Raw genomic sequence first — 26,819 nt, forward strand, 5'->3', positions numbered from 1 at the left:
AGAAGAGAAAAAAATTTCAGAAGGGGAATGTTGAAACGTAGACACCTAGAGTCCTTCATCTAACTTTAACATTTCAGTTGTAAGTAGATCTTGCTGGAAAGGCCCTGTGTCTTGTTAGATTGCCTTACTTAGGTGTTGCTACAAAACTAAAGAAAGTTGGGCATCTTTTCTCAGCTTTTGTTTTCAGCATTTTTACATGTGTTAACTATAGCCAATGAGCTAACCTGGAACCCTCAGTTTGTTGTTGTTAATCCTCACCTGAGGATATTTTTTTCCATTGATTTTTAGAGGGGAAGGGAGAGGGTTGGGAGGGAGGAAGAGAGAGAGAGAGAGAGAAACATTGCTGTGAGAGACACATTGATTGGTTGCCTCCTGAACTCACCCTGACCCCTACTGGGCCAGGGATGGAACCTGCAACTCAAGATATGCCCTTGACCAGAATCGAGCCCTTGATCCTCCTGTGCAAGGGCTGATGCTCTAACCACTGAGTACACTGGCCAGGGCAGGAAACCTCAGTTTTAAAAAGGTGCAGGTGGTCATCTATGCCTTGGTAGCCTGCTTCAGTTGACTACCGTCAAATGGCAAATATGTGAATATCCCATCATGGCCTCTTTATGGAATTCCTGAAAGCCTTGTGGCTAGGGTGTAGCCAGCCAGTTGGTGGTAGGGGCTAGGTGTGGTTTCGAGGAGACCTATTGCAGTTATGGAACAATTATCAGCTTGCTTCCTGTTTCCTGTCAATGTTGGAGGTGTGTTTCTGACCTGGGTTTGGTCCATGACCCAGGTGTTGGCTGGTGGTGTAGCTTTTTTGTATTATCTAGTTGATCCTCACAGTGTCCTGGAAAGTGTGTGGAGCAGATGATGATGTACCTATTTTGTGGATGAGCCCTGAGCCCCTGGGATGTTTGGTGATCTTCCCTGGCCTTGGGGCTTAGGGTGTACAATAGAGTAGCTTAACTTGTCAGATGTCCTCGCCTGCTCCCAGACACATGTCTCCATGTTGCTGCTGCCTTTCCTCATTGCATTCCTTCCCTGAGTAGAGTGATAGAATGTCCATTTAGATTCTTAGGGGATCATAGTGTTCTTAGGGGACAGAACTAAAAGGTGCTTAGTGCTCATTGGGGCCAGACAAATGTGGCATACTCTGACTGGGCTTGATTGACTTACCATCTCATTGAATCTGTGAACTTGTTTTTCTGTTGATTTGAATATGGGCTTCTTTTGTAAAAGATATTTATGGACCCAATTGTCAGTGTCATTATTTTCCAGAACGGCCTTTGTTCTGCAATATCTTTTGTAGAAAAACATTCTCTGCACACTAAGCTCATCAAATTAGAAAGGTTTCATTTTAAAGGTTCATAGAAAATTTAATCAGACCTACTGTGTGTCAGGCCCATGCTAGGTGCAGGGAGAATAAAGGTAAAGCCAGCACAGACCAGCCTGTCCTCAGGGAGCCTGTGGCCTACTCAGTAGAGAGTGGACGGAAAGACTCTCTGTAAGAGGAGGCAGAAACTGGGCATGGTCTTGAGGGACAAGTAAGAGTTTCCCAGCAGGTGAGAACTTTTAGACCTAAAATGAGTTAGGTTGGTAACTAGCTTGATGTGAGATTTCTGGGCTTTCTGAGTACTCCCCAAATATAAGAGAGAGTGGAGGAGGGACTGTGTTTGAGCTAAGAGCCTAGCATAGACTGATGGGATTCAGATACTTTTTGCTGAGTCACCAGAGCTGGGAACCCCAGGAGCAAGTCTGGTGGGGTGAGGAGACATCAGAGCCCTGCCAGTGGTGCCAGGAGATAAGGGCATCTGGGTTGATCATGTTAGGAAGCCAAGGAGGCCCTCAAGCTGAGGGTCCCTTGGGGAAATGACTTGCTCAGTCAGAGTTTGTGGACCTTTGCGTGTCCACAGCAGTTAGTGATGACACATGGAGGGTGTGGCTGACCAGGCCGACAGATGCTCCAGGGTGACCCTCAAAATAGATTGTAACATCACCCCAGCGGTGGTGGCCTTCTGACATGTGATGGGTGGCTCTACTCAAGAACAGCAAGCCTGGGCTAGAGCACTGGATAGAGTTGTGGGGCTCTCCTCTGTAGCTGGTGCCTAGGCCCTGAGAAGGGCCTCTGGCCACAGCCAGGCTGCCTTTGCTTGCACTTGCAGCTGACTTCCTTTGGCAGCAGTGCATTCATCCATTAATTCTACACATCACAGTGAGGCACCCATTATTTTGTTCCAGTCCTCGGCCTGGGTCCCAGGAGCACAGGCATGAGGTCTGTCTAGAGAGGAGGCAGATAGGCCTATACACTGGAACTCACAAAGTGGTGTAGAAAAGGCCAATCAAGGTGTTTTATACCCAGAGGTTGGACTCCTTGTACCTGAGAGTTTGGGGAAAGCTTCATTGAAGAGGTGATGATTCTACATCTGGAAGGAAGAGTTAGAAGGTGCCATGAACAAAGTGAGAAGCAGATATTTCAGGCAGAAAGAACAGTGCATAAAAAGATGTGGAACACAGAACATGAGCAGGCAGGGGCCAGATCAGAAATACCTTTTGTGCTGTGGCCAAGGAGCATGGGCTTTATCCTGAGGGCAGTAGCAGGGTATGAGGACTTTGGATCTGTTCACACTTTTGAGAGTGGATTGGGGAGAAGAGACTCTTCTGGTCGGGTTAGCCAAGCCCCTCTGTCTGTGAGCCTGTCCAGTGGTGGGCCAGTGGCTTTAGGTTCCTTGACTCCATGCCTGGTTTTCCCACAACAGTTGTCTTTTTTCTTTCTTGGCTGGCCTTTATTTTGCATGGTGAGCTGCAGATGTGAGATGTTGAAGACTCATAGCTAGAGAGGCTTCTCAGAGGTGAAAGGACTTCATATATAGCTGTTTTCTGGTATTTTGGTTTTACTAAGACAACAATGAAGACAACACTGTCTATGATTTTCCATGGAGACCTAGAGAGCTACTCATTCAATGAAGATCTCACCTGCCACATTTATGGTTTGGAGAGCCACTTCAACTCAGGCCCTCTTGCTTATGTCTGGTCTCTGCATTGTTCAGTGCTGTTGAGAAGTTTGGCACTAATCTGTGGACCTAGGGGAAGGCCTTGTCCTGTCTGCCCAGAAAAGTAAGTGCTGTCATTGCCTAAGGCAGGTACAGGTGGCAGTTGTGCCCTGTTCTCCCTGACTGCCCCCTACCACTGATGGCATCGTGGATAGATGCGGAGCTTTGGGCTGCATCTCTCCCTAGAAACACATTGCACTGTTCTGGAGACATGGAGTATTTGGGCCCTGGAGCATCTTGGAGTATTTTGTTGCTTGTGTTGGGGGTTAAAGCCCAGGTCTATTTGGACATGGGGTGAGAGGTCTGGAGTCCATGTGGTGTTCACTTTTCTGGTAGGACCTGATCCTGCTTAGAGCATATCTGGGCCTCCCTGGGACCTCCCTGCCCAATATGTGTCACCTCTGGTTTCAACTGCAAGCTGAGAGTGGGGAGTGTGGCTTCTTTCTTTATACCTGGGGACTTTCTTGGTCAAGGATTAGTCTAGAGAAATTTCTAAATTTCACTCCAAAATGCACCCTCCCCTTCTTGCCCCCATTTTGTTTTTGTGTGTGTGTTTGTTTTCTGAAATGTTTACTCTTTTCTTAAGATGGGTCACCACGTAAGGGAGATTCTCTGTTAGAGGGGAAGTGGGACCTGGAGCACAGGAGGGTGGACTCAGCAGCTCTGCATGGCAGGCACAGTGAGCCATCCTATCCTGGGGTCATTGGGAAGGAATCAAGGGCCCCAGAGTGGTTCTTTGTAGTCAGGGTTCAAGTTGGAAAGAAGGGACTGATCACTGGGAAAGAGATGGATAACGTATCTAAATGCAAGGCAGTCCTCTGCCTCTTCAGAAATTCTGTTCAAAATTCACATAAAATATCATTGTAGCTCCAGGATCCTCAGTATTTGGTTGTTAATTGAAATGTAAGGTCATGTCTCTATTGCTAGAAATGAGGCTAGAGGACTTAGTGGTGGAACATAGCCCAGTTCATTTGTCATGAAAGGGCCAGAAAAAGATGCTTTGAACAGTGTAGGGAAGTAGGGGAGGGGCTGGGTAAGGCTCTTGCACCCCTCTTAAAGGCTCTCTTCCTCTCCTACCTCTTGGACCTTAGAGATGGCCTGTGATGCCATGGAAGTTTAAGTTTTAGATGGCAGGTGAGGCTCAAATACACCTACTACCCCTCAGCTTTCATGCCAAATGTTGCTGGTAACAGCATTCATTCTTGTCCAGACAAGAGCCCCAGAAGTTTTTTTTTCACTGCACAATGCAGTAGGTGGCTGCTATTTTTTGGTTAGAGTTTCATATTGAGATAAAACTCACTGGCCCTCAGGGTGGGGCAGTTGGAAGATGGGAAGAAGTGGAGAGAGGAGAAGGGCAGTTGTGCCCAGATGGTCTGAGGGCCCAGCTTGTGTATTCTAAAGGACATTGTTGAGGTGGAGCTGAACTAAAAGCAAAGAAGCAGAGGGGATGGTTTGTTGAGTAAAACTGGTTATGACCCATGCCAAAACCGGTTTGGCTCAGTGGATAGAGCGTCAGCCTGCGGACTGAAGGGTCCCAGGTTTGATTCCGGTCAAGGGCATGTACCTTGGTTGCAGGCACATCCCCAGTAGGGGGTGTGCAGGAGGCAGCTGACCGATGTTTCTCTCTCATCAATGTTTCTAACTCTCTATCCCTCTTCCTTCTTCTCTGTAAAAAATCAATAAAATATATTTAAAAAAAAAAACAACTGGTTATGACCCAGTTTATAAAACAACTAGTAGCCCTGCGCACAAATCCATGCGCCAGTAGCTCTCTGTAGGGCCTGGCCACTCTGTGCCCACTGCCCAGAGGCTCTCTGCGGCCCAGAGGCCCATCCACGGCCAGGGTGGAACTCTTGCCTTGTTGCTGCGGCGACAAAGCAAGCATTCCACCAGGCCACTCACGCTGCCCACTCTCAGTGGCCGTCCCCCCAGGACTGGGGTACTATGGCAGGGCTGAGAGGATGGGTGCCACCATCTTTGTGACGGAGTGGTGGTTAATTTGCATATTACCGTTTTATTAGATAGGATGTGTCTGAAATTGGCATGGGATATTTTATAGAATCCTCTCTTATTAACTTTTGTGCTAGGAGTTTATCAGTAGTTATAGTTGCTTTAAAAATATTTTTTTAATCCTCACCCAGAGATATTTAAAAAAAAAAAAATATATATATATATGTTTATTGATTTCAGAGGGAGGGAGAGGGAGAGAGAAACATCAATGTTGAGAGAATCATTGATCGGCTGTCTCCTGCACACCCCACTCGGGATTGAGCCCACAACCTGGGCCTGTGCCTTGACCAGGAATTGAACCGTGACCTCCTGGTTCATAGGTCTATGCTCAACCACTGAGCCACACTGGCTGGGCCCAAGGATAGTTTTTCCATTAATATTTAAGAGTGGAAGTGGGGGAGGGGAGAGAGAAAGAAACATGAACTCGAGAGAGACACTTCAATTGGTTGCCTCTCCCTTGCACCCTGACTGGGCTGAGAATCCAACTTACAACTGGGCTACCTGCTCTTGACCAGGAATTGAACCCGTGACTCTTTGGTATGCGGGTTGATGCTCTAACCTCTGACCCAAACCAGCCAGGGCAGAATTGCTTGTTTGTTTTTTAACCAAAATGCATTTTTATTTTATCTATAGATTATTTTTTAATTATAAAAGAATACACCTGACATAGTTACATTAAAAATGGACAACAGAGGGGAGGGAGGTTTAGACAAATATAGGTGATTGCCATTATGTATGTTGTATCATTTAAGGCCAGTGCATAAAACAGAAACCATTCCAGATATTTTAAGTGGAAAGTGATTTAATACATGGAATTTGATGTTTTCAGAATCATTGGAATAGAATTTCCATGTAATGGTGGCCTAGGTTACTTGAATAAGACCCTCTGCTGAAAATAATGAAAGGTGTTAAGTTACACATCAGCAAACTCAAAGCCAATTTCTGGATGAAGACCTGTAACTAGAGAGTTAAGGGTAATGTCTGAGTAGCTAAGAGCATTTACCATGTCCACACTCAGCTATGCACCAGCTCTGTAATTACACAGAGCCAGAGAGGTAGAGGATAGGGGCCAGAGCTTACTAGAAATGGGATCTGGTGGCAACCCTTTCACATTAAGCTGGTGTGCCAACTGGCTATACCCTCTGGTTAAGGCCAATATATTTGGTTTTTGAATGTGGCAGCCTCTGGAAAGTCAAGGCTTGGTACTTGAGCTTCTGTCTGCCTTTTAGGGAAGGAGCCAGAACCCAGGGTATGTGAGTAACCTGCCTATGGCCACCCCAGAGGGCTGTTCTGTTCCTTTCTGTCTGTGGGCTCCTGGGTGTTTTGATGGTGCTGGTGACTGTGGATGCATGAGTTCTCCTGACCCACATTCAGAACAACCTTCTTTCCTGCAAAGCATATCCTGACTCAAAGCCCCTTTGCCTTCAGGCCCCTTTTTCCTTGGATGGTGCTCGTGCTGAGTTCATTCATCTTTGTAATGCCCCTCCTCTCTTTGTGGGCCTACTACCTTTTGGTGGATGGAACAATCCTCTAACCAACTGAGCCACATGGGACTTCTTTTTTCTGGCCCTGATGTGAGGCCAGAATATTCTGAGGCCATAGTTGGGCTCAGTGGGTTACTGGGTGGCTTTCTGGCAGAGGGTTAGGGTTGGGGGTGGCTGCTGGAGGAGCAGCTTGCACACAGTAGCTAGTGTCGTGGACTGTGGCTTTAAGCAGCTCCATCAGACTATGAAATAAAATCCCAGCACCAAATAGCCCTCATTTCAAACTTAAATGTCAGTTGGTGTTTTTCCTGAAATGTCTTCCAAGGACCATTTTGTAACCACGGTCCCTGAGATCTCTGTTGCGAAGCTGTTGATTTCTTTATCTGGGGCAGGTTCTGATAGGAACAAGATTGCCAGCTTGCTGAGCTGTGGCTAAGGTGTTAGATGTCAAGATGAAGCTGTCAAGTGAGATTCCAATAGCTCCTTGGGGGTCTGGGGCAGGGGGCAGGGGCATTCATGACTGGCCTTTTCACCAGAGAATGGCAGCGGAGCTGGTACTTTCCTGATGTGGGCCTGGATACATCCAGTTGATAGACCTTAAATTAAAAATTATTATATCCCATAGTAATTGGTTCATATACCTTATGCAACATTTATTAAAAGTGCCTATGAACTTGTCAGCCCATAAAATCCACCTTCCCTCTAAGAAATTGATAGAAAATAAAAGGAGCTAGGTCTGTGTTTTTCACTCTTGTCAACTGTGTACTTGTAGTGATGACTTCATTGATTTTTAATTGATTTCAGAGAGAGGAAGGGAGAGAGAGGAGAGAAAACATCAATCAGTTGCCTCCACATGTGCTCAAACTGGGGATCGAGCCTGCCACCTTTTGGTGTATGGGACAATACTCTAACCAACTGAGCCACATGGGACTTCTTTTTGCTGGTCCCGATGTGAGGCCAGAATACTCTGATGCTTTCCACTGTGCTCTGTGCCAAGGCCCACTTGTCTTATCTGGGAAAGCCAGATGAGGTTCATGCTGGCATACAGAGCCAAAGGGGTGTTCTTGGTGACTCTGTGTATGGTAAACTATATATAGCATAAAATATGCTAGTTGTAACCATTTTTAAGGGGTTCATTCAGTGGTATTAATTACATTCACAATGTTGTGCAACCATCACCACTATCTATTTCTGAAACTTTTCCATCACCCCAAACACAAACTCTGTACTCATTAAGCAATAACTCCCCATTCTCCCTCTTCACAACCCCTGGTAACCTTTTATTTACTTTCTGTCTCTATGAATTTGCCTGTATAATTCATATAAGTGGAATCAAACAATATTTATCCTTTTACATCTGACTTTTTATTTCACTTAGCATAAGGTTTTCAGGGTTTATTGATGTTGTGGCTTGTATCAGAATTTCATTCCTTTTTATGGCAGTACTAGAGGTCCGGTGCATGAAAATTCATGCACTGGAGGGGAGGTCCCTCAGCCCGGCCTGCCCACTCTCACAGTCCAGGAGCCCTCAGGTGCAGGAGACGGGAGGCGACCTGGCGATCAGGGAAAGGCGACGCCCCCATCACACCTCTGCTGCTGCCACTGCCAGCAGTGCAAGCCTTGGCCAGCCCTGGTTACCTGAACCTCGGGCAGCCCTGGGCGCCTGGGCAGCCGCCATCTGAGGCTTGCCTGTGCCTCAGGCCGGCCCTGGGTGGCTGGGGGTCTGAGGGGACTGAGGGACTCTGGAGGCAGGCACACCGAGTGGCCAGACCCGCCTGGGGGCGGGCACAGCCTTGCCGCGTGCCTGCCGCCCCAGTGGGGCTGAGGGGACTGGGTGCCACCATCTTGTGTCTGTGGGTGCTGCCATCTTTGAGTGCACGGCAGTCAATTAGCATATTCCCTCCTTATTGGCTGTGGGCGTCTCCATCTTTGTGAGTGTGATGGTCAATTAGCATATTCCCTCTTTATTAGATAGGGTGTTAATACCACATTTTGTTGTTTTTTTAAAAATATATTTTATTGATTTTTTTACAGAGAGGAAGGGAGAGGGGTAGAGTGCCAGAAACATCGATGAGAGAGAAACATCAATCAGCTGCCTCCTGCACACCCGCTACCGGGGATGTGCCCGCAACCAAGGTACATGCCCTTCACAGGAATCGAACCTGGGACCCTTGAGTCCACAGGCCGACGCTCTATCCACTGAGCCAAACCGGTCAGGGCAATACCACATTTTGTTCATCCATTCATCTATTGATGGACACAGATTTTTGTTATCTTTTGGCTCTTGTGAATAATGGTGTGAAGAACATTGCCGGAGAAACCAAGATGGCGACATAGGTAAGCACCTAAACTGCTGCCTCACACAACAATTTCAAAACTACAACTAAAAGACAGAACGGACACCATCCAGAACCACAGGAAAGCTGGCTGAGTGAAAATTCTACAACTAGAAGGAAAGAGAAAAGCTCACAGAATTGGAGGTATGGCAAAGGGTCTTTGTGCGCGCAGAGAGGAAGGGCGGCTGAGAGCCTGGCTGACTTTCTCTGGCGGAAGGGGGAAGGAAGCCCCCGACTGCACTGAACCCCAGTTCTGACTGCACTGAACCCCAGTTCCAGGCGAGCCCCTGGGGACCCACGCTCTTGTGGGGGGAATCTGGACTCTCGGGTGGAGACTCGGGAGCCGGGGAAGGCAGAGGTCTGAAGGCACGCACATGCCAGTGCGCACAAAGGCTGCAGAGGTTGCCACAGGCTTTCCCTAGTGAAAGGGAGTCAGAAGCTCCTGACTGCACTGAGCCCCAGTTCTGACTGCACTGAACCCCAGTTCCAGGCGAGCCCCTGGGGACCCACGCTCTTGTGGGGGGAATCTGGACTCTCGGGCGGAGACTCGGGAGCCGGGGAAGGCAGAGGTCTGAAGGCGCGTGCATGCGCGCAAGGGCAAGGCTGACTGGAAGCCAAGACTGTTTACTCCGCCCTGAGACTCCACCCCATCCAAGCTGAGCACAGAGGCTATTGCAATTTGGCAAGTCTAATCCTATAAGGCTGTCTCTAGCACCGAACTTCTCCAAGCGTAGACACAGCTGATCCTTACAGCCAACTGGCCTGGAGGTCAATTCCTCCCAGTGATACCAACAACAATCAAGACTTAATTACAACAAGGCTGTACACACAGTCCACAAAGGGGTGCACCAAGAGTGTCCACCTCAGGTTAACTGGGGAGGCTGATCCACTGGGCCATATAGGAAACCTAGCACACAAAGCTACCCTACCAACTCAGGGAAGCAGTGAAAATGCGGCGTCAAAGAAACAGATCCCAAACGAAAGAAATGGAGGAAAACAAACGACTGGATATAGAGTTCAAAACCACGGTTATAAGGCTTTTCAAGAATATCCTAGAAAAGGCCGATAAATATAATGAGAACCTCGAAGATATGAAAAACGACCAACTAGAAATTAAACATACACTGACTGAAATAAAAAATATTATACAGAGACCCAACAACAGACTAGAGGAACACAAGAATCAAGTCAAAGAATTGAAATACAAAGAAGCAAAAAACACTCAACCGAAAAAGCAAAAAGCAAAATAAATCCAAAAAGTTGAAGATAGTGTAAGAAGACTCTGGGACAACTTCAAGCATACCAACATCCGAATTATGGGGGTGCCAGAAGAAGAGAGAGAGCAAGATACTGAAAACCTATTTGAAGAAATAATGACCGAAAACTTCCCCCACCTGGTGAAAGAAATAGACTTACAAGTCCAGGAAGCGCACAGAACCCCAAACAAAAGGAATCCAAAGAGGACCACACCAAGACACATCATAATTAAAATGCCAAGAGCAAAAGACAAAGAGAGAATATTAAAAGCAGCAAGAGAAAAACAGTTAATTATCTACAAGGGAGCACCCATACGACTGTCAGCTGATTTCTCAACAGAAACTATGCAGGCCAGACGGGAGTGGCAAGAAATTTTCAAAGTGATGAATAGCAAGAACCTACAACCAAGATTACTCTACCCAGCAAAGCTATCATTCAGAATTGAAGGGCAGATAAAGAGCTTCACAGATAAGAAAAAGCTAAAGGAGTTCATCACCACCAAACCAGTATTATATGAAATACTGAAAGGTATTCTTAAAGAAGAGGAAGAAGAAAAAAGTAAAGATAAAAATTATGAACAACAAATACATATCTATCAACAAGTGAACCTAAAAATCAAGTGAATTAAAAACAGAATAATCTAAAAAAAAAACAACAAAAAAAAAAACAGAATAATCTGGTGAATATAATAGAATCAGGGGCATAGAAAGGGAGTGAACTGATAATTCTCAGGGGGAAAGGAGTATGGGGGGGTTTAGGAAGAGACTGGACAAAAATCATACACCTATGGATGAGGACAGTGGGGGAGAGGTAAGGGCAGAAGGTGTGGTGGGAACCAGATGGAGGGGAGCTATGGGGGGGAAAAGGAGTAACAATTGTAATAATCTGAATAAAGATTTATTAAAATAAATAAATAAAATTAAAAAAAAATTAAAAATAAAAGAACATTGCCATACAAGTATCTGTTTGAGTCCTTCTTTTCTATTATTTTGGGTGTATACTTAAGAGTGGAATTGCTGGATCTTATATGTTTAACTTTTTGAGAAACCACTTTTTTCCCATAGTGGCGACACCATTTTACATCTCCACCAGCAATGTATGAAGGTTCCAGTTTCTTTCCATCCTTACCAATACTTGTTATATATTTTTTTATCCTCACCTGAGGGGGAAAAAAAAAAAAAAAAAAAAAAAAATATATATATATATATATATATATATATGATTTGAGAGAGAGAGAGAGAGAGAGAGAGAGAGAGAGAGAGAAACATCAATTGGCTGCCTCCTGCACGCCCCCTGGGGATGTGCAGGGGACTGAGCCCAAAACCCAGGCATGTGCCCTGACCAGGTAGGTGCTTGAGTCGATGTTCAACCACTGAGGCACACCAGCTGGGCATGACTGCTTTTTGTATGTTGATCTTGTATCCTGTGACTTTACTGAGTTTGTTTTTCAGCTCTTGGAGGCTCTCTTTGTATTTGGGATTTTCTATATATAGGATCATGTCATCTGCAAATAGAGATCATTTTACTTATTCCTTTCAATTGGATGCCTTTTGTTTCTTTTCTTGTCCAATTGCTCTGGCTAGAACTTCCAGTACAGTGTTGAATATCAGTGGTGAAAAGTCTTGTTTCTGATCTTAGGGGAAAGCTTTCAATCTTTTGCCATTGAGATTGTAAGCTGCAGGTTTTTCATAAATGCCCTTTGTCATGTTGAGGAAGTTCCCTTTTAGTCATAGTTTTCTGAGTGTTTTAATCACGAAGGGATGTAATGGGATTTTGTCAAGTGCTTTTTCTGTGTCCATTGAGATGATCTTGTGGATTTCTTTTGCTTGTTCTATTAATGTGGTTTATTATCAACTACCCCTGCTTTCCTGGGATAAATCCCACTTGGTCATGGTGTGTAATCCTTTTAATATGTTGTTGGATTTTGTTTGCTACTGTTTTATTGAGGACTAGTGATCCGGTGCATGAAATTTGTCCACATTAAAAGGGGATTAATTAGAGGAAATAATTTAATATTGCTATTTGCCCTTTCTCTATAATAGAAGTGTCAGAGATGAAAGAAAATTAGTAAAATGTATATGAAAACCTTCCTCCTGTCACAGTCTGGGGTGCACCACATGACCCAGAGTCAAATCCCCGCCCACCCACATGTGCCTCAAAATTTCGTGAGACCCAGACCCGGCCACCCCGCCCCCCCCCCACAGTGGGCTAGATCCAGACCCGGCCAGTCCCACCCTTGTCAAGCCCTGCTGGGCGGGGGGCACGGCCTGAGTTCCCCAGACCCAGCACTGGGAGTGCACTTTGAGGTCCCCTGTCAAGCCTGGCTGGGTTGGGGGCATGGCCTGAGGTCCCCTGTGAAGCCCAGCCAGGCAGGGGGTGCAGCCTCAGGTCCCCTGGCCTGGTGCTGGGGCAGGGGCGTGGCCTGAGGTCCCCTGTGAAGCCCCGCCGGGCGGGGGGGGGTGTGGTCTGAGGTCCCCTGTCAAGCCCCACCTGGTGGGGGGCATGGCCTGAGGTCCCCCAGCCTGGCGCTAGGGTAGGAGAGCAGCCTGAGGTACCCTAGCCCAGCATCAGGATGGGAAGTGCACCTTGAGGTCCCCCATCAAGCCCCGCCAGGCAGGGGGCATGGCCTCAGCTCTCCTGGCCTGGTGCCGGGGCGGGGGGCGCAGCCTGAGGTCCCCTGTCAAGCCCTGCCAGGTGGGGGGTGCGGCCTGAGGTCCCCTGTCAAGCCTCAGGTCCCTGCTGATTGCTCATTAAGGCTTCTTATGGGAACTTGGCCTCAGCTGTGGGTGCAGCCATCTTTGTGACGGAGTGATGGTCAATTAGCATATTCCCTCTTTATTAGATAGGATTATTAGATAGGATTTTTGCATCTTTAGTCTTAAGGCATACTGTTCTACAATTTCCTTTTTTTCTTTCTTTTTTAAAAATATGTTTTTGTTGGTTTCAGAGAGAAAGGGAGAGGGAGAGAGAGAGAGAAATATCAATGATGAGAGAGAATCATTGATTGGCTGCCTCCTGCGCAACCCTTACTGGGGATTGAGTCTGCAACCTGGGCATGTGCTCTTGACCGGAATCAAACCTGGGACCCTTCAGTCCGAAGGCTGATGCTCTATCTACTGAGCCAAGCTGGCTAGAGCTTTTTTCTTTCTTTTTGTAAGAAAGCTGAGTACAACTGTTTTAAAATATTTTTTTGATTTTAGAGAGAGAGGAAGTGGGGGGTGTGGAGCGGGGAGAGAAACACTGATTTGTTTTTCTACTTATTTATGTTTTTATTGGTTGCTTCTTTTATGTGCCCTGATCGGAGATCCAACCTGCAACCTTGGGACAATAATCTAACCAACTGAGCTACCCACCATGGCCTGTATTTTCTTTCTTTCTTTTTAAATTATAAAGGAGAGTTTATTTAGAAAGTTACAGAGGTAGTAGAAGTGAGCCAGCTGGGCTGCGTATGCTCAGGAAATAAGTTACAGAGGCAGAAGGGCCCTTGGAGCTTAGGAGAAAGAAAGGCAAAGGTAAATTGCCTGGGGTGGGGGGAAGGCATAGGAGTGCACCCAGGAGGGAGAGTGCACCTCTTCTCTTTTCTTTTTTTAAATATATTTTTATTGATTTCAGAGAGGAAAGGAGAGGGAGAGAAAGATAGAAACATCAATTATGTGGGTCATTGATCGGCTGCCTCCTGTGCCCCTCACAACCCGGGCATGTGCCCTGACTGGGAATCGAACCATGACATCCTGGTTTGTAAGTTGACTCTCAACCACTGAGCAACACCAGCCGGGCTACCTCTTTTATTTTATTTTATTTTTTTAAAAAATATATTTTATTGATTTTTTTACAGAGAGGAAAGGAGAGGGATAGAGAGTTAGAAACATCGATGAGAGAGAAACATCGATCAGCTGCCTCCTGCACACCTCCTACTGGGGATGTGCCCGCAACCAAGGTACATGCCCTTGACCGGAATTGAACCTGGGACCTTTCAGTCCGCAGGCCGACGCTCTATCCACTGAGCAAAACCGGCCAGGGCCACCTCTTTTATTTTAATGTCTTCTTGATGGTGTTGATTGCTGTTGTAGGTCTACCCCATCTTGGCTGTCACCTGGATATAACACATTTGCAACAGTACACAGACATTCTGCCAAGAATTGAAGTCTCTAGTTCAGAGCTGAGGAGCTTAGGAGCCAATTAGTCCAATCTTTCCTCTTCTGATAAGGAACCTGAGATATGGAGTGAAATCCAAGACCCACAATACTGAATTAGGCTGGAGTGTCTGAGGCCAGGCTTCAGAGTCTGGGGTGTCTCCGGACCCCTGCTGTCACTTTAAAATTCTTCAGGTGCTTCTCTTCAGGGGGCAGGAAGGGAATGCCAGAAGGACTGGATGGGGAATTACAGCAAAGCGATGGTCTCCTCCCCCTATGCCTTGTTCTGTGTCTCTGGAGGGTGTGAAAGTCCAGAGGTCCAGTTTCTAAGGTCCTGTCCTCTGTCCATCACCAGGCCTGCCTGGGTTGTGAAAGAATCTCTCGTCAATTGGAGCTATGTTGATCCTATGTCATTGTAGCAGGATCCCTGAGTGTGTGCTCTGGGTCTTGCTTGGGATGCTCCAGGTGCCATGTGAACTGGAGCGCCAGCTCCTCCACTGAGCAGGGATTTTGACCATTTCCTGCAGCTCACTCTTCTGCCCTCTTATCCAGGCTCAGGGAACTGGGTGTACTGAGGAGCTGACCATGAAGGCCAGGTACCCCAGTGTAGCCCTTTGGCTCTGAAATGGGTGAGAGCCAGCAACCTCAGTATGCAGCCATCAGCTGACTTTTGAAATGATTTTTCTATGACCATCAAAGTAATTTGTTTTAATTGTAGAAAATCTGTAAAACCAAAGAGGAAAAAAGAAAGAAGAATCCAAGCGGACAAGTGTGCTCACATTTCTCCACATGACTGCAGTGGTTTCAGCAGACAGTTGCTTTTGTGGGAGAGTCAGCAGAGGGGGTGGAGGGTAGTATGGGCTGTAGAAGCCACCAGGCAGGTTCTTCTCCAGGGCCCCAGTGCAGCCCTGCTGGCTGCAGTGGATGGTGAGAGCCTGAGGGTGGACCTGGCTGTTTGGTCAGCCAAGGGCCTTTGCTGCAACTGCTGCTCCTCCTCCACTGCTCTGTGGCAGATCTGAAACCAACTTGGCCTGAGCAGCACCCGCTTGCTGCCGTCTTCTCTCTGGAGCCCAACAAAGAGGCAGAGTCACTCTTCTAACTCTAGCGTGTGTTGTGGTTTTGGCAGTGAAGGGTCGAAATTGAGAAGGTAGAGCCGACTCATGGCCTCACTGCCACGAAGAGCTCATCTGTTGTGTCTCTGCACTTACTGGCTGCCTCACCTCTCTGACAAATGGTATTTCTTCTCAATATTGTGCATTTGTGAGGGGGTAAATAATTTTCTCCCTAAGCTCCTCAGATACATCCTGCTGCTTGAAAAGAGAGCCCTGCCCTGCTGGGTAGCTCAGTTGGTTAGGGCATGGTTCTGAAAAGCCAAGGTTGTGGGTTCAATTCCCAGTCAGGGCATATATAAGAATCAACCAGTGAGTGTATAAATAAGTGGAACAACATATCGATGTTTCCCTCTCATTCTTCTTCTCTTCCCCTCCTTCCCCCGCCCCCCCCTTCCCCTCTCTAAAGTAAAAAATAAAGAAAGAAAGCACAAAGAAGAGAAGAGAGCCCTGCTGGAGACGTGAAGTGTAGGGAAGTTTAGCTTTGTCTATTCCAGTCACCTGCTTGGGGGTAAGTGCCCCTGTTGCCTCACTCCCAGGCGTCCAAGGCAGCTGTATTGTTAGGTTAGTGGTTCTTAGCACCACCTGATCTGTTACCAAGAAGGAAACAAATGCTCACTTCCTTTCAGCTCAGCAATCCCAAGTAAACAGGCTTTTTAAAAGATAGCAAGTTTCTTATAAAAAAAAAAGTATTTTTATTGATTTCAGAGAGGAAGGGAGAGGGAGATAGAAACATCAATGATGAGAGAGAATCATTGATCAGCTGCCTCCTGCACACCCTCTCCTGGGGATTGAGCCTGCAACCCAGGCATGTGCCCTTGACTGTAATCGAACCTGGGACCCTTCAGTCCATAGGTCGACCTTCTATCCACTGAGCCAGACCAGCTAGGGCCAGGCATTTTTTTTTTTAATATATATTTTATTGATTTTTTACAGAGAGGAAGGGAGAGGAATAGAGAGTTAGAAACATCGATGAGAGAGAAACACCGATCAGCTGCCTCCTGCACACCTCCCACTGGGGATGTGCCTGCAACCAAGGTACATGCCCTTGACCGGAATCGAACCTGGGACCTTTCAGTCCGCAGGCCGACGCTCTATCCACTGAGCCAAACCAGTCAGGGCAGGCATTTGTTTTTAGGTGTTCCAAGATCCAGGTCTTCGAGAATGGCTTGCTTTCCTTTATTAGATTCCGATGCTAGAAGAGCCTCCAGTGCATGCACTAATGGACAGTCATCCAACAGCAGCCCCTCCAGCTCTGTGATCAGGTGCTCCTTTGATCCTGTTCAGTGGCTGCACTGAGGGCTCTCTGGACCATGTCATGTGCCCTTAGACAAATGGTGAACTCAGAGGCAGAGATTAGATTTGAATCTGGGTCTGTGTGATATATTTGCTGTGATGCAGGTGTGTTTCCTGTTCAGATGTTTGTGCATAGTGTAAATGTCAGGGCTAGAGCAGAGCTGGAGAAAGGCCGCTACTTACCAACTGACTGGCTAAGCACTGGGGCTCCAGACTTTCCACGTGGGTCTCAGAGAATTGCCCTTTCTTTGGTGGCTGGTTGTGTTAGGCAGTGTCCTGGGCAGCTTCGTCCCCATCCAGTAAGTTCACCGTGTTCTCAAGAGTACTTGGCCCTTTCCATGTCTCTCCATTTCCACTGCTCCTGGCCTGTCTAGCCCTGTCATCTTCCAGTGGATGATTTTGGAAGCCTCCAGTTTTGCCTCTTCAATCCCTTTTCCAAATATCATCTATTTGATCAGCTGTATCCTTTCTGAACCACTTTAGCTTCTCTTTGACCTCCCATGAAACTCAATTTCCTTAAGCTAGCATGCAGACTGGCTAGCTTCAGTTTCCTCTGTTTCCTGCTTCAGCTTTGGCTCTTTTTAGGTCTGCCCAGGGTGTGACCCAGCTACACTGAACTTCTTTCAGTTCCTTGACTGTGGGACTGCTTTCTTGCCTCCGTGTCTTAGCACATTCTTCTGCTTCTGCATAGAATACACTCCTCTTTTTCCTCTCATCTCCTTTACCAGGTTTTGGCTCAGCCTTCACTTCCTCTGGGAATCCCCAGATCATTATGCCCTGATTCTCTGGCCTGCCCCTGACTTGACACTGGAAACCATTGGAGAGCAGGGACTGACTCCAAGCCTCCACCCTTGTGTCCCCAGCAGCATACTGGGCACAGATGATCTTTGTGGAATGGGTGAATGATTGCAAGGGTCTCTATCACACCTATTTTTACTGAATTATTCAACTTTAGTAAGGCTCCAACAGCTCCCAACAACCCATGTATTTTCAAGTGCCACCAGAGATTAACAGAGGAGCAATAGTGTCAGGGTGACTTCCTAACATCATTCTTTCTGCTCCTTAGATGCAGAGGTGCTACTATATATGTCCAGGAGAACATTCTTGGGTTTGGGGTTTTTGTATACCCTTTCCTTATGGTTTTGCTTCATTCTTGGCAGCCTATTGGAGAGCTGGGACCACATTGGTCTAGAACAGTGGTTGGCAAACTCATTAGTCAACAGAGCCAAATATCAACAGTACAACGATTGAAATTTCTTTTGAGAGCCAAATTTTTTAAACTTAAACTTCTTCTAATGCCACTTCTTCAAAATAGACTCGCCCAGGCCGTGGTATTTTGTGGAAGAGCCACACTCAAGGGGCCAAAGAGCTGCATGTGGCTCGCGAGCCGCAGTTTGCCGACCACGGGTCTAGAACTTAGCAAAGCACTACACGTTACCCATTATTGATTGAGAGGAAACTTCAGGTCTGCTTAGATTTTTCTTGAGTGGATTGGAGAAGTGAACTTCCCTCTGCCTATGTGTCACTTGCTTTGTGGTTGTAAGTCATTTAATCTCACAGCTCTAAAGTCAAGTGGCAGCAAGAGGGGAGAATAGTACTAGGGGTGTTGTAGCTGAGTTCAGGGTTCACTTATCTGTCCCATAGCTCTGTTATGACCTCATACCAGTTAGAAACTGAGGTTCCCATTGAAATGTGGCTGGGAGAGAGCCTGTGACTTTGCTGATAAGGTTCTTCACTAGCCCACAAGTGGACAAACCTCAGGGATTTGTTGAATGTCCATTATGTGCCCAGTACTCCGTGACTGCTTTTTCTCTGATGGGTGGGGCTTCTTCCTATAGCCCCTGCATCCTGAGGTGGGTGGCAGACATTGCATCTGTTCTGTCCACTGTGGCATAAGACATAGGGTTGGAGCCTGTAAACTTAGGTTCCATCTCTTGTGCTTGGATGTTTGGGTTTGGGGTGAGAGCAGAACATAGATCAGCTGCCTCCTGCACACCCGCTACTAGCGGATTGAGCCCACACTGGGCATGTGCCCTGACTGGGAATCACACCAGCAGCCCTTTGGTGCATGGGATGATGCCCAACCAACTGAGCCATGCTGGCCAGGGCTGAAATTATTTTCTTAATTTTCTTTATAGATTGTTCAGGGTTAGTGTATAGGAACACAACTACTTTTTGTGTGTTAATTTTGTATTCTATTCTTAGAAGGTGATAACTTATTTCTCTTATTTTTAAGTTTTTGGGGAAATACCTCACCATTTCTTTGTGCACTACAAACATTTATTTTTTAATAAATCTTTATTGTTCAGATTTTTACAGTTGTTCCTCTTTTTCCCCCTCATAGCTCCCCTCCACCCGGTTCCCACCCCACCCTCTCCCCTTACCACCCCCTCCCCACTGTCCTCATGCATAGGTGTACGATTTTTGTCAGGTCTCTTCCCGCACCCCTCACACCCCTTTCCCCCCGAGAATTGTCAGTCCACTCCCTTTCTATGCCCCTGATTCTATTATATTCACCAGTTTATTCTGTTTCTCGGATTTTTTATTCACTTGATTTTTAGATTCACTTGTTGATAGATATGTATTTGTTGTTCATAATTTTTATCTTTACCTTTTTCTTCTTCTTCCTCTTCTTAAAGAATACCTTTCAGCATTTCATATAATACTGGTTTGGTGGTGATGAACTCCTTTAGCTTTTTCTTATCTGTGAAGCTCTTTATCTGCCCTTCAATTCTGAATGATAGCTTTGCTGGGTAGAGTAATCTTGGTTGTAGGTTCTTGCTATTCATCACTTTGAAAATTTCTTGCCATTCCCGTCTGGCCTGCATAGTTTCTGTTGAGAAATCAGCTGACAGTCGTATGGGTGCTCCCTTGTAGGTAACTAACTGTTTTTCTCTTGCTGCTTTTAATATTCTCTTTGTCTTTTGCTCTTGGCATTTTAATTATGATGTGTCTTGGTGTGGTCCTCTTTGGATTCCTTTTGTTTGGGGTTCTGTGCGCTTCCTGGACTTGTAAGTCTATTTCTTTCACCAGGTGGGGGAAGTTTTCGGTCATTATTTCTTCAAATAGGTTTTCAGTATCTTGCTCTGTCTTCTTCTGGCACCCCCATAATTCGGATGTTGGTACGCTTGAAGTTGTCCCAGAGGCTCCTTACACTATCTTCATATTTTTGGATTCTTTTTTCTTTTTGCTTTTCCAGTTGGGTGTTTTTTGCTTCTTTGTATTTCAAATCTTTGACTTGATTCTTGCGATCCTCTAGTCTGCTGTTGGATCTCTGTATATTATTTTTTATTTCAGTCAGTGTATGCTTAATTTCTAGTTGGTCTTTTTTCATATCCTCGAGGGTCTCACTAAATTTATTGGCCTTTTCTAGAAAATTCTTGAAAAACCTTATAACCGTGGTTTTGAACTCTATATCCAGTAGTTTGCTTTCCTCCATTTCTTTCATTTGTGACCTGTTTCTTTGTCTCCGCATTTTGGCTGCTTCCCTGAGTTGATAGAGTGGCTTTGTGTGCCAGGTGTCCTATAGGGCCCAGTGGCTCAGCCTCCCCAGTTACCTGAGGTGGACACTTTTTAAAAAAAATATATATTTTATTTATTTTTTACAGAGAGGAAGGGAGAGGGTAGAGAGCTAGGAACATCGATGAGAGAGAAACATTGATCAGCTGCCTCCTGCACACGCCCCATCGGGGATGTGTCTGCAACCAAGGTACATGCCCTTGACCGGAATTGAACCTGGGACCCCTCAGTCCGCAGGCCGACGCTCTATCCACTGAGCCTAACTGGCCAGGGCAGAGGTGGACACTTTTGATGCACCCCTTTGTGGGCTGTGTGCACAGTCTTGTTGTAGTTAAACCTTGATTGTTGTTGGTATCACTGGGAGGAATTGACCTCCAGGCCAATTGGCTGTGAGGATCAGTTGTGTCTACGATGGGAGAACTTCTGTGCTGGAGACACCCTTATGAGACAAGACTTGCTTCAGTGGGGCTTTGGTGCTCACTGAGTCTGCCCCCTGAGTGTGTCCCTTATGGATCTGAGGAGTTGTAATCTGGATGGTCCTACTCTGACCCCTGGGTACACTGGCTCTTGGATATCCAAGGAGGTGCTAATTTAGCCTCTGCCTGAGGCCACCCAGCAGGAGCTACAGAGAGATCTAAAGATTCCTCTTCTTTGTTTGGGTTTTGGAGGTACCCAGATGAGGCCCAGCTGTGAAGCAATGCAAGCTGCTGCGGGGTCTTGGGCCTTCTTTTGGATGTTCTGGGTCTCAGCTATAGTTTGTTAGGTAAGTTTAGATTTCAAAGGACCAGGCCATTCATATGCAAAAGCCTCTGTGCACATCTTGGATGGGGCGAAGTCTCAGGGTGGAGCAAACAGCAATGGCTTCCCGTCAGCCCTGCCCTAAGAGGCCCCCGGGTCTCAGTGTCCCTTGGTAATTGCTGCAAGCACCTCTGAGAGAAAGCCGCCCTTGAGTTCCGCCCACTGCCAGACAGTCCATTTCTCCCCATATTAGTCTGGGTCTCCAGAGTCTCACCCGGAACTGGAGTTCAGAGCAGTTGGGAACTTTTGTCTCCCTCCCGCTTGAAAAGACAGCCGCATACTCAGTTGCCAGCCCTCTCCGTGCGCACACCTCCTTACCTCTGCCTTTACTTCTGCAGATCCTCTGAGTCTCAGTGTGCTTTTCTCTTTCCTTCTAGTTGTAGAATTTCCACTTAGCCAGCCTTCCTGTGGTTCTGGATGATGTCCGTTTTGTCTTTTAGTTGTAGTTTTGAAGTTGTTGTGCGAGGCAGCAAGCTCAGGTGTTTATGCCACCATCTTGGTTTCTCGCACTACAAACATTTAGATTTAAAAAAATCTGTTCATTTCCTTTTTTGGCCCGCGCTCTCCTGAGTGTCACTGAGATATCCTTGGCAGAATTGCGCAGCTTGGGCCCTACCTTGCTGTGGGTGGCTTAGTTGTTTAGGCACCTAGGATGAGAGGGGTGAGAAAGTGGGTCTCAGGGGCCTCACACACCACTATCCCCTATTTTTGGATGATTGGGGAGGCCAGCAGTGATTATGGGGTGAGAAGGTATGAGAACAAGCCCAGAGAAGAAGCTCTGTATGAGGGTTTTGAAGATCCTGTAGAGACCCTGCCTGGCTGGGTCTTTTTCCATGTCCTTGTCTTTGCTGCACAGTGGCTTGTCCCTGTGCGATTGATCTTGCATTGCTCTGCCAAGCACTTCACTAGATTGAGCCATTTACTTTACTAGTAAGCACTTCTTGGGAATAGATTCTGCCACCTCAGCTGGAGCCAGAAACAATGGGAATGGAAGCAGTGATTTCAGGAAACTTCCCTTTGAAATTTGAAGGCAGTGGTTCCTGGTTACAGGTACTACCTCCTGATTCTTCAGCTGCTTAAGACATTGAGATGGTTTCCATTGGAAAATCAAAATGTAAAGGTTCTCCAAGAACCACTAGTATGTTAAAAGAATCTCTACATTCATTGCTTTTCCTGTTTTTCTGTTTTTTGTTTTTTTTTTACCAAGAAGTATTTGAGAAGGGAATTGCATAATCATTTGTTAACCAAACTTTTGTGTGTGTGCTTTTTTGAAGGTACATGGGAATAGGACTCTCAGCTCAAGGTGTCAACATGAACAGACTTCCTGGTGAGTCACTGGTTAAGAGATCATTTGTCCTGATCCATTCTGTGCTGAGAGTCATGGTGGCAAGCCAAGAGGCTGGAGAGGACTTTGCAAGCCAAGCCATTGGGTAGAGGATTCTAAAAGGTGGCCATTGGACCAGGATGGTATGGGCTTCCATTCCAACAATTAATTGACAAGTGATTGTCACTCATGGAATTTGAACTGTTTGCAGTCAGAACCAGTGACCTGAGCTTGTTGTCAGTGGGGACACACCTCAGTAGCCTTCATTCCCATTGGCCTTTGCTTGACCGGCCTGGCACTCAGGCATATACGGGGAGTAAGACTACTGCCAACACTGGCTCCTTTGTTACTTCACAATGTTAAAGTTCAAAGTCTTTATGTGGCCTCCCACATGGAACATGGGAGGCAATTTCTTAATAAATGGGAGGATGTGCACGAGACTTGGGTCGAAAGCAGCCTCTGATTTGTGGAAGGCTCTGGGCCCTGCAGGTGGGTCTCCTCCACCACTCAGGCACCCTTTCAGCTGTTTTTTGCCCAGTGGTTCATGCCTAGTCTTGGGCTGAGCTCAGTTGAGGGGAGAGAAGCCCCCAGCAAAAGCTGGTGGGTTCCAGAAGATGGTCCTAAGTTCATTTGTCCCTTGAGCGCCAGAAGGTACATGGTGCAATCTGCCCTCACACTGTCATGGAGACAGGCAAAGTCCCTGTCTTTTTGCCCTGGTCCTCTCTACTTTTGTGTCTATGACACAGAGAAGGCAGCTGGCTTTTTCCAAAGAGGGAACAGCACTTAAACTTCATGTCTTTTCAGATTTTTTCCCAATGGACTAATTTCAAATACTTGAAATCTAGACTTGCTCAGGAGTCAACAAATAGTTGGGAACGTGACTTTTTAAATATTTTTTTTACGTTGATCTGGGTGAAAACTGGCCTTTTGTTATTAATCAGAATGTGTTTGGCATGGTTAGCCTCTGTGTAGCATGTGGCTGTGATCTTTGTTATACAAGTCCCTGGCTTCAGCTGACTAGATATGTCTATTGTGTCCATAGCTCTGCCTTTTCATGAACAAAGAGGTTAGGGAAATAATTTCTCATCAAGGGTAAACTGACTCTTAATCTTTTTTCTTGCTCTAAGTGTGGTCTTTGAACTTTTGCACACTTTGGTGAGGGACGAAAGAGGCTTTTATGCTTATTATACAAAAATGTTTATCATCTGTTATTGGATGGCACTTGAAGCAACCCTGAACATTAGTTAAATAAATCTTTTTAATCTTCATAAAGGAATACCATGCAGCTATAAAAAATGGGGAGGTTCTTTAGGTACTGACTTGGAGTAATCTGTAAGATATATTGTTAAGTGAAAAATATAAAGCACCCTGGCTGGTGTGGCTCAGTTGGATGAGTGTTATCCCATGAACCAAAAGGTTACCGGTTCGATTCCTGGTCAGGGCACATACCTAGGTTGTGGATTCGATCCCCGGTCAGGTGCAACCGATTGATACTTCTCTCTCCCCCTCTCCCTAAAAAAACAATAAAATATATTTTAAAAAATATAGAACAGTGTATAATATGTTATCAAATGTGAAAAAAAGAGAGGAAAATGAACATATCTGTATCTGCTTGTGCATGCATAGACAGAATATCTTTGTAAAGCTACAGAAAAATTTGTAATATTGATTGTTTTTTGGGAAAGGATGGTAGCTACGGATAGGACTGAAAAGAAAATTTTTACTCTTGAAGCATTCAGATTTTCATTCTTGTGAATATATTTTCTGTTTTAAAAATATAAGTGAAATTAAGGCAAAATAAACAAAAGCAAATGCCCCTGCACTAAGAAGCCCTCACACTTTCTTTCAGGTGGTTTTGGAATGCAGCCTTTTACCATGTGCTAGGCTTGATATTTGAGTTCCACTTGCTCGTTCTTTAGTAAGAGCTGTTTGTGCTTAACCCATGGATTTGGGATCCATGGAGTGGAGCAGATGAAGTGGGAGGGGTTCAAGATTCAGGGCGACCTAAATCTCTGGCTGGCTCCTCATCTGTTTGCCTTGGTTATAAGATGGGGCTCTAGGATGGTCAGAGGCCAGCTGTTGGTTTTGTGTTTTGACATAGTAAATGCAAAATTGTAGGAAATTCATTAGGCCCTTGTGAAGTCAGACCCTGTCCAGGTACAGGGGGTAGGCTATAGGGAGAAGGGGCTTTGAGACAATGGATGAGGTGTTTGACCCACACTAACACATCAGGAGTGTTGGCACTTTTTTTTACATCCTTCCCAGTGCTTTTTTTTTTTTTTTTTTTTTTTTTTTTTGGCAAGAGAAAAGGCCTCAGTATTCTGTGGGTATTGCACCTGTCTTCATTTTCACTGTGCCAGCTCCTGAGGATTTCCTTCCTGCCATATGTGATCATCTCCCGGATTTTTCCTTAAGGTGGAAAGCATGAATCAGATTGCATCCATATAGGGATTCTCCCTAGGAAGGATGGATGCCTCTGGCTTTCCCAGGATACAGGGCAGTTTGGCTGGGAAACCTGGCACAGGATAGATGTAGAGATAGAGGGGAGGACTTCTCCTAGGAATGAGGGGCGGCCTGCCACTGTTCATCCCAATGCTGGTGATTGGGAAGATCAGAATACCCTTTGGTGCTTTCCATCTTCTGGGCCAGTGGTCGGCAAACTCATTAGTCAACAGGGCCAAATATCAACAGTACAACGATTGAAATTTCTTTTGAGAGCCAAAGTTTTTTAACTTAAACTTCTTCTAACGCCACTTCTTCAAAATAGACTCGCCCAGGCCGTGGTATTTTGTGGAAGAGCCACACTCAAGGGGCCAAAGAGCCGCATGTGGCTCACGAGCCACAGTTTGCCGACCACTGTTCTGGGCTCACTATATTTTTCTTTAAAAACATTTTTTAAATTTTATTTATTGGTTTGAGAGAGAGAGAGAGAGAGAGAGAGAAAGAGAGAGAGAGAGAGAGAGAGAAGAAAGGGGTGGGGGGGATAGAGAAGCATCAATTTGTTGTTCCACTTACTTATGCATTCATTGGTTAATTATTGTATGTGCTCTGACTGGGTATTGAACCTGCAACCTTGGCATATCGGGACCACACTCTAAACAACCAACTGAGCTAGCGGCCAGGACTCTTATTTTTTTAATTGGTGCTGAGGAGCATATATTCTTCAAAACGGGAAGTATCATCATTCATAAACAGTGGGACCTGAAACTACTTGCATGTATTTCAATGGGGAGGTGAGATGGAGGATGATAGCAGCTAAAGTCTTCTTGCTAGTTGCTTCTGATTTCCAAGAGGCTTTTGGTTGAGGTGAAGGCTATTTGGACTGTTTGGCTGTATGTTGGTGGGAGGTTAGTGATGGTGCTGGGCTAGGCTGGGTCTAGAACCGTGGTCGGCAAACTGTGGCTCGCGAGCCACATGCAGCTCTTTGGCCCCTTGAGTGTGGCTCTTCCACAAAATACCACGGCCTGGGCAAGTCTATTTTGAAGAAGTGGCGTTAGAAGAAGTTTAAGTTAAAAAACTTTGGCTCTCAAAAGAAATTTCAATCGTTGTACTGTTGCTATTTGGCTCTGTTGACTAATGAGTTTGCCGACCACTGGTCTAGAATTTGAGATTTGGTATTAACCTTAGATGAGATGTTTGAGGGTTGATGTATCTTCTAGATAGATACAGGTGTGTTTGGTGGAGGGTAGTGGTGGGGGTGATCTGCAGCTTCACAGTGGTGTTTCAGCTTGGTGTTGAGGGGCAGATAGAAGTTTGGTAGGTGGTTCTGGGTGATGGAACAGTATGGCCTCTGTGAGTGAAAGCATTTAAGTGTCGTGTGGTAGGTTGACCTCCTGGGGACAGTCAGGACGAGCCAGTTGAGGAAAGAGTCTTGTGTCCCATGTCAAGGGGTTTGGACTTCTTTATGTAGGAAGTGGCGGGGGTGGGGGGGGCGCTGCAGGAATGTTTTGAGCATAGACCAGATGTGATCAGGTTTGTTAATAAGCATCTAGTTCGGGAGTGCACTAGTAGTGTGGAGGAGGCCTTCCAGAAGGGTTGATGCTGGGCTGGGGCTCCTGGACAGTAAGAACTATAAGAGCTTGGGCATGTCAGAGAACTTCAGGAGGTGGTTATAGAAAAGACTGCTGTACCTTATACTGAAATATTTAATTGGAAGCATTTAATCAGAAGTGGACGGTTAAATTTATAAATTCCTATGGGTGTGTATATTGAGATAACTCAATGTATCTGTTTTAGTTGAGAAGAATTCTACCAGGTCATTGGGAGGAGTTCCTTATTTTCATGGTTGTATAGGTAGATAACTTTCTGTTTGCAAGTTTAGAAAAATTTATCAGTGGATCCTTCAGGGCCAGTTGGTCTTTTGGAGAGGAGAGTAGGGTTTACAAGTTTTTAGAAGGCTTTCCCTTCCTCTTTTGTTAACTTGTTCAAATAAATTGTTTCTTGTGGCATCACTTTCAGTATATTCTGCTTTGACCATATGATTCTCTTAATTTATAGAAAAACTAGAGGCCT

At 45.9% G+C, this 26,819-nt stretch overlaps 1 protein-coding gene across 2 annotated transcripts in view; it reads left to right on the forward strand.

Annotated features, from left to right (window-relative positions):
- The window catches only part of RANBP10 (RAN binding protein 10), a 67,828-nt gene that overhangs the window by 2,897 nt on the left and 38,112 nt on the right, over positions 1 to 26,819 (forward strand). For both annotated transcript variants that reach the window (XM_080644350.1, XM_080644351.1), the window contains exon 3: positions 22,258 to 22,310. In XM_080644350.1, the coding sequence (XP_080500476.1) occupies positions 22,258 to 22,310 (53 nt within the window). The remainder of the gene's footprint in view (positions 1 to 22,257; positions 22,311 to 26,819) is intronic.

Source organism: Plecotus auritus (assembly GCF_963455305.1).
Source record: "Plecotus auritus genome assembly, chromosome: 10".
NCBI classification, from domain to species: Eukaryota; Metazoa; Chordata; class Mammalia; order Chiroptera; family Vespertilionidae; genus Plecotus; species Plecotus auritus.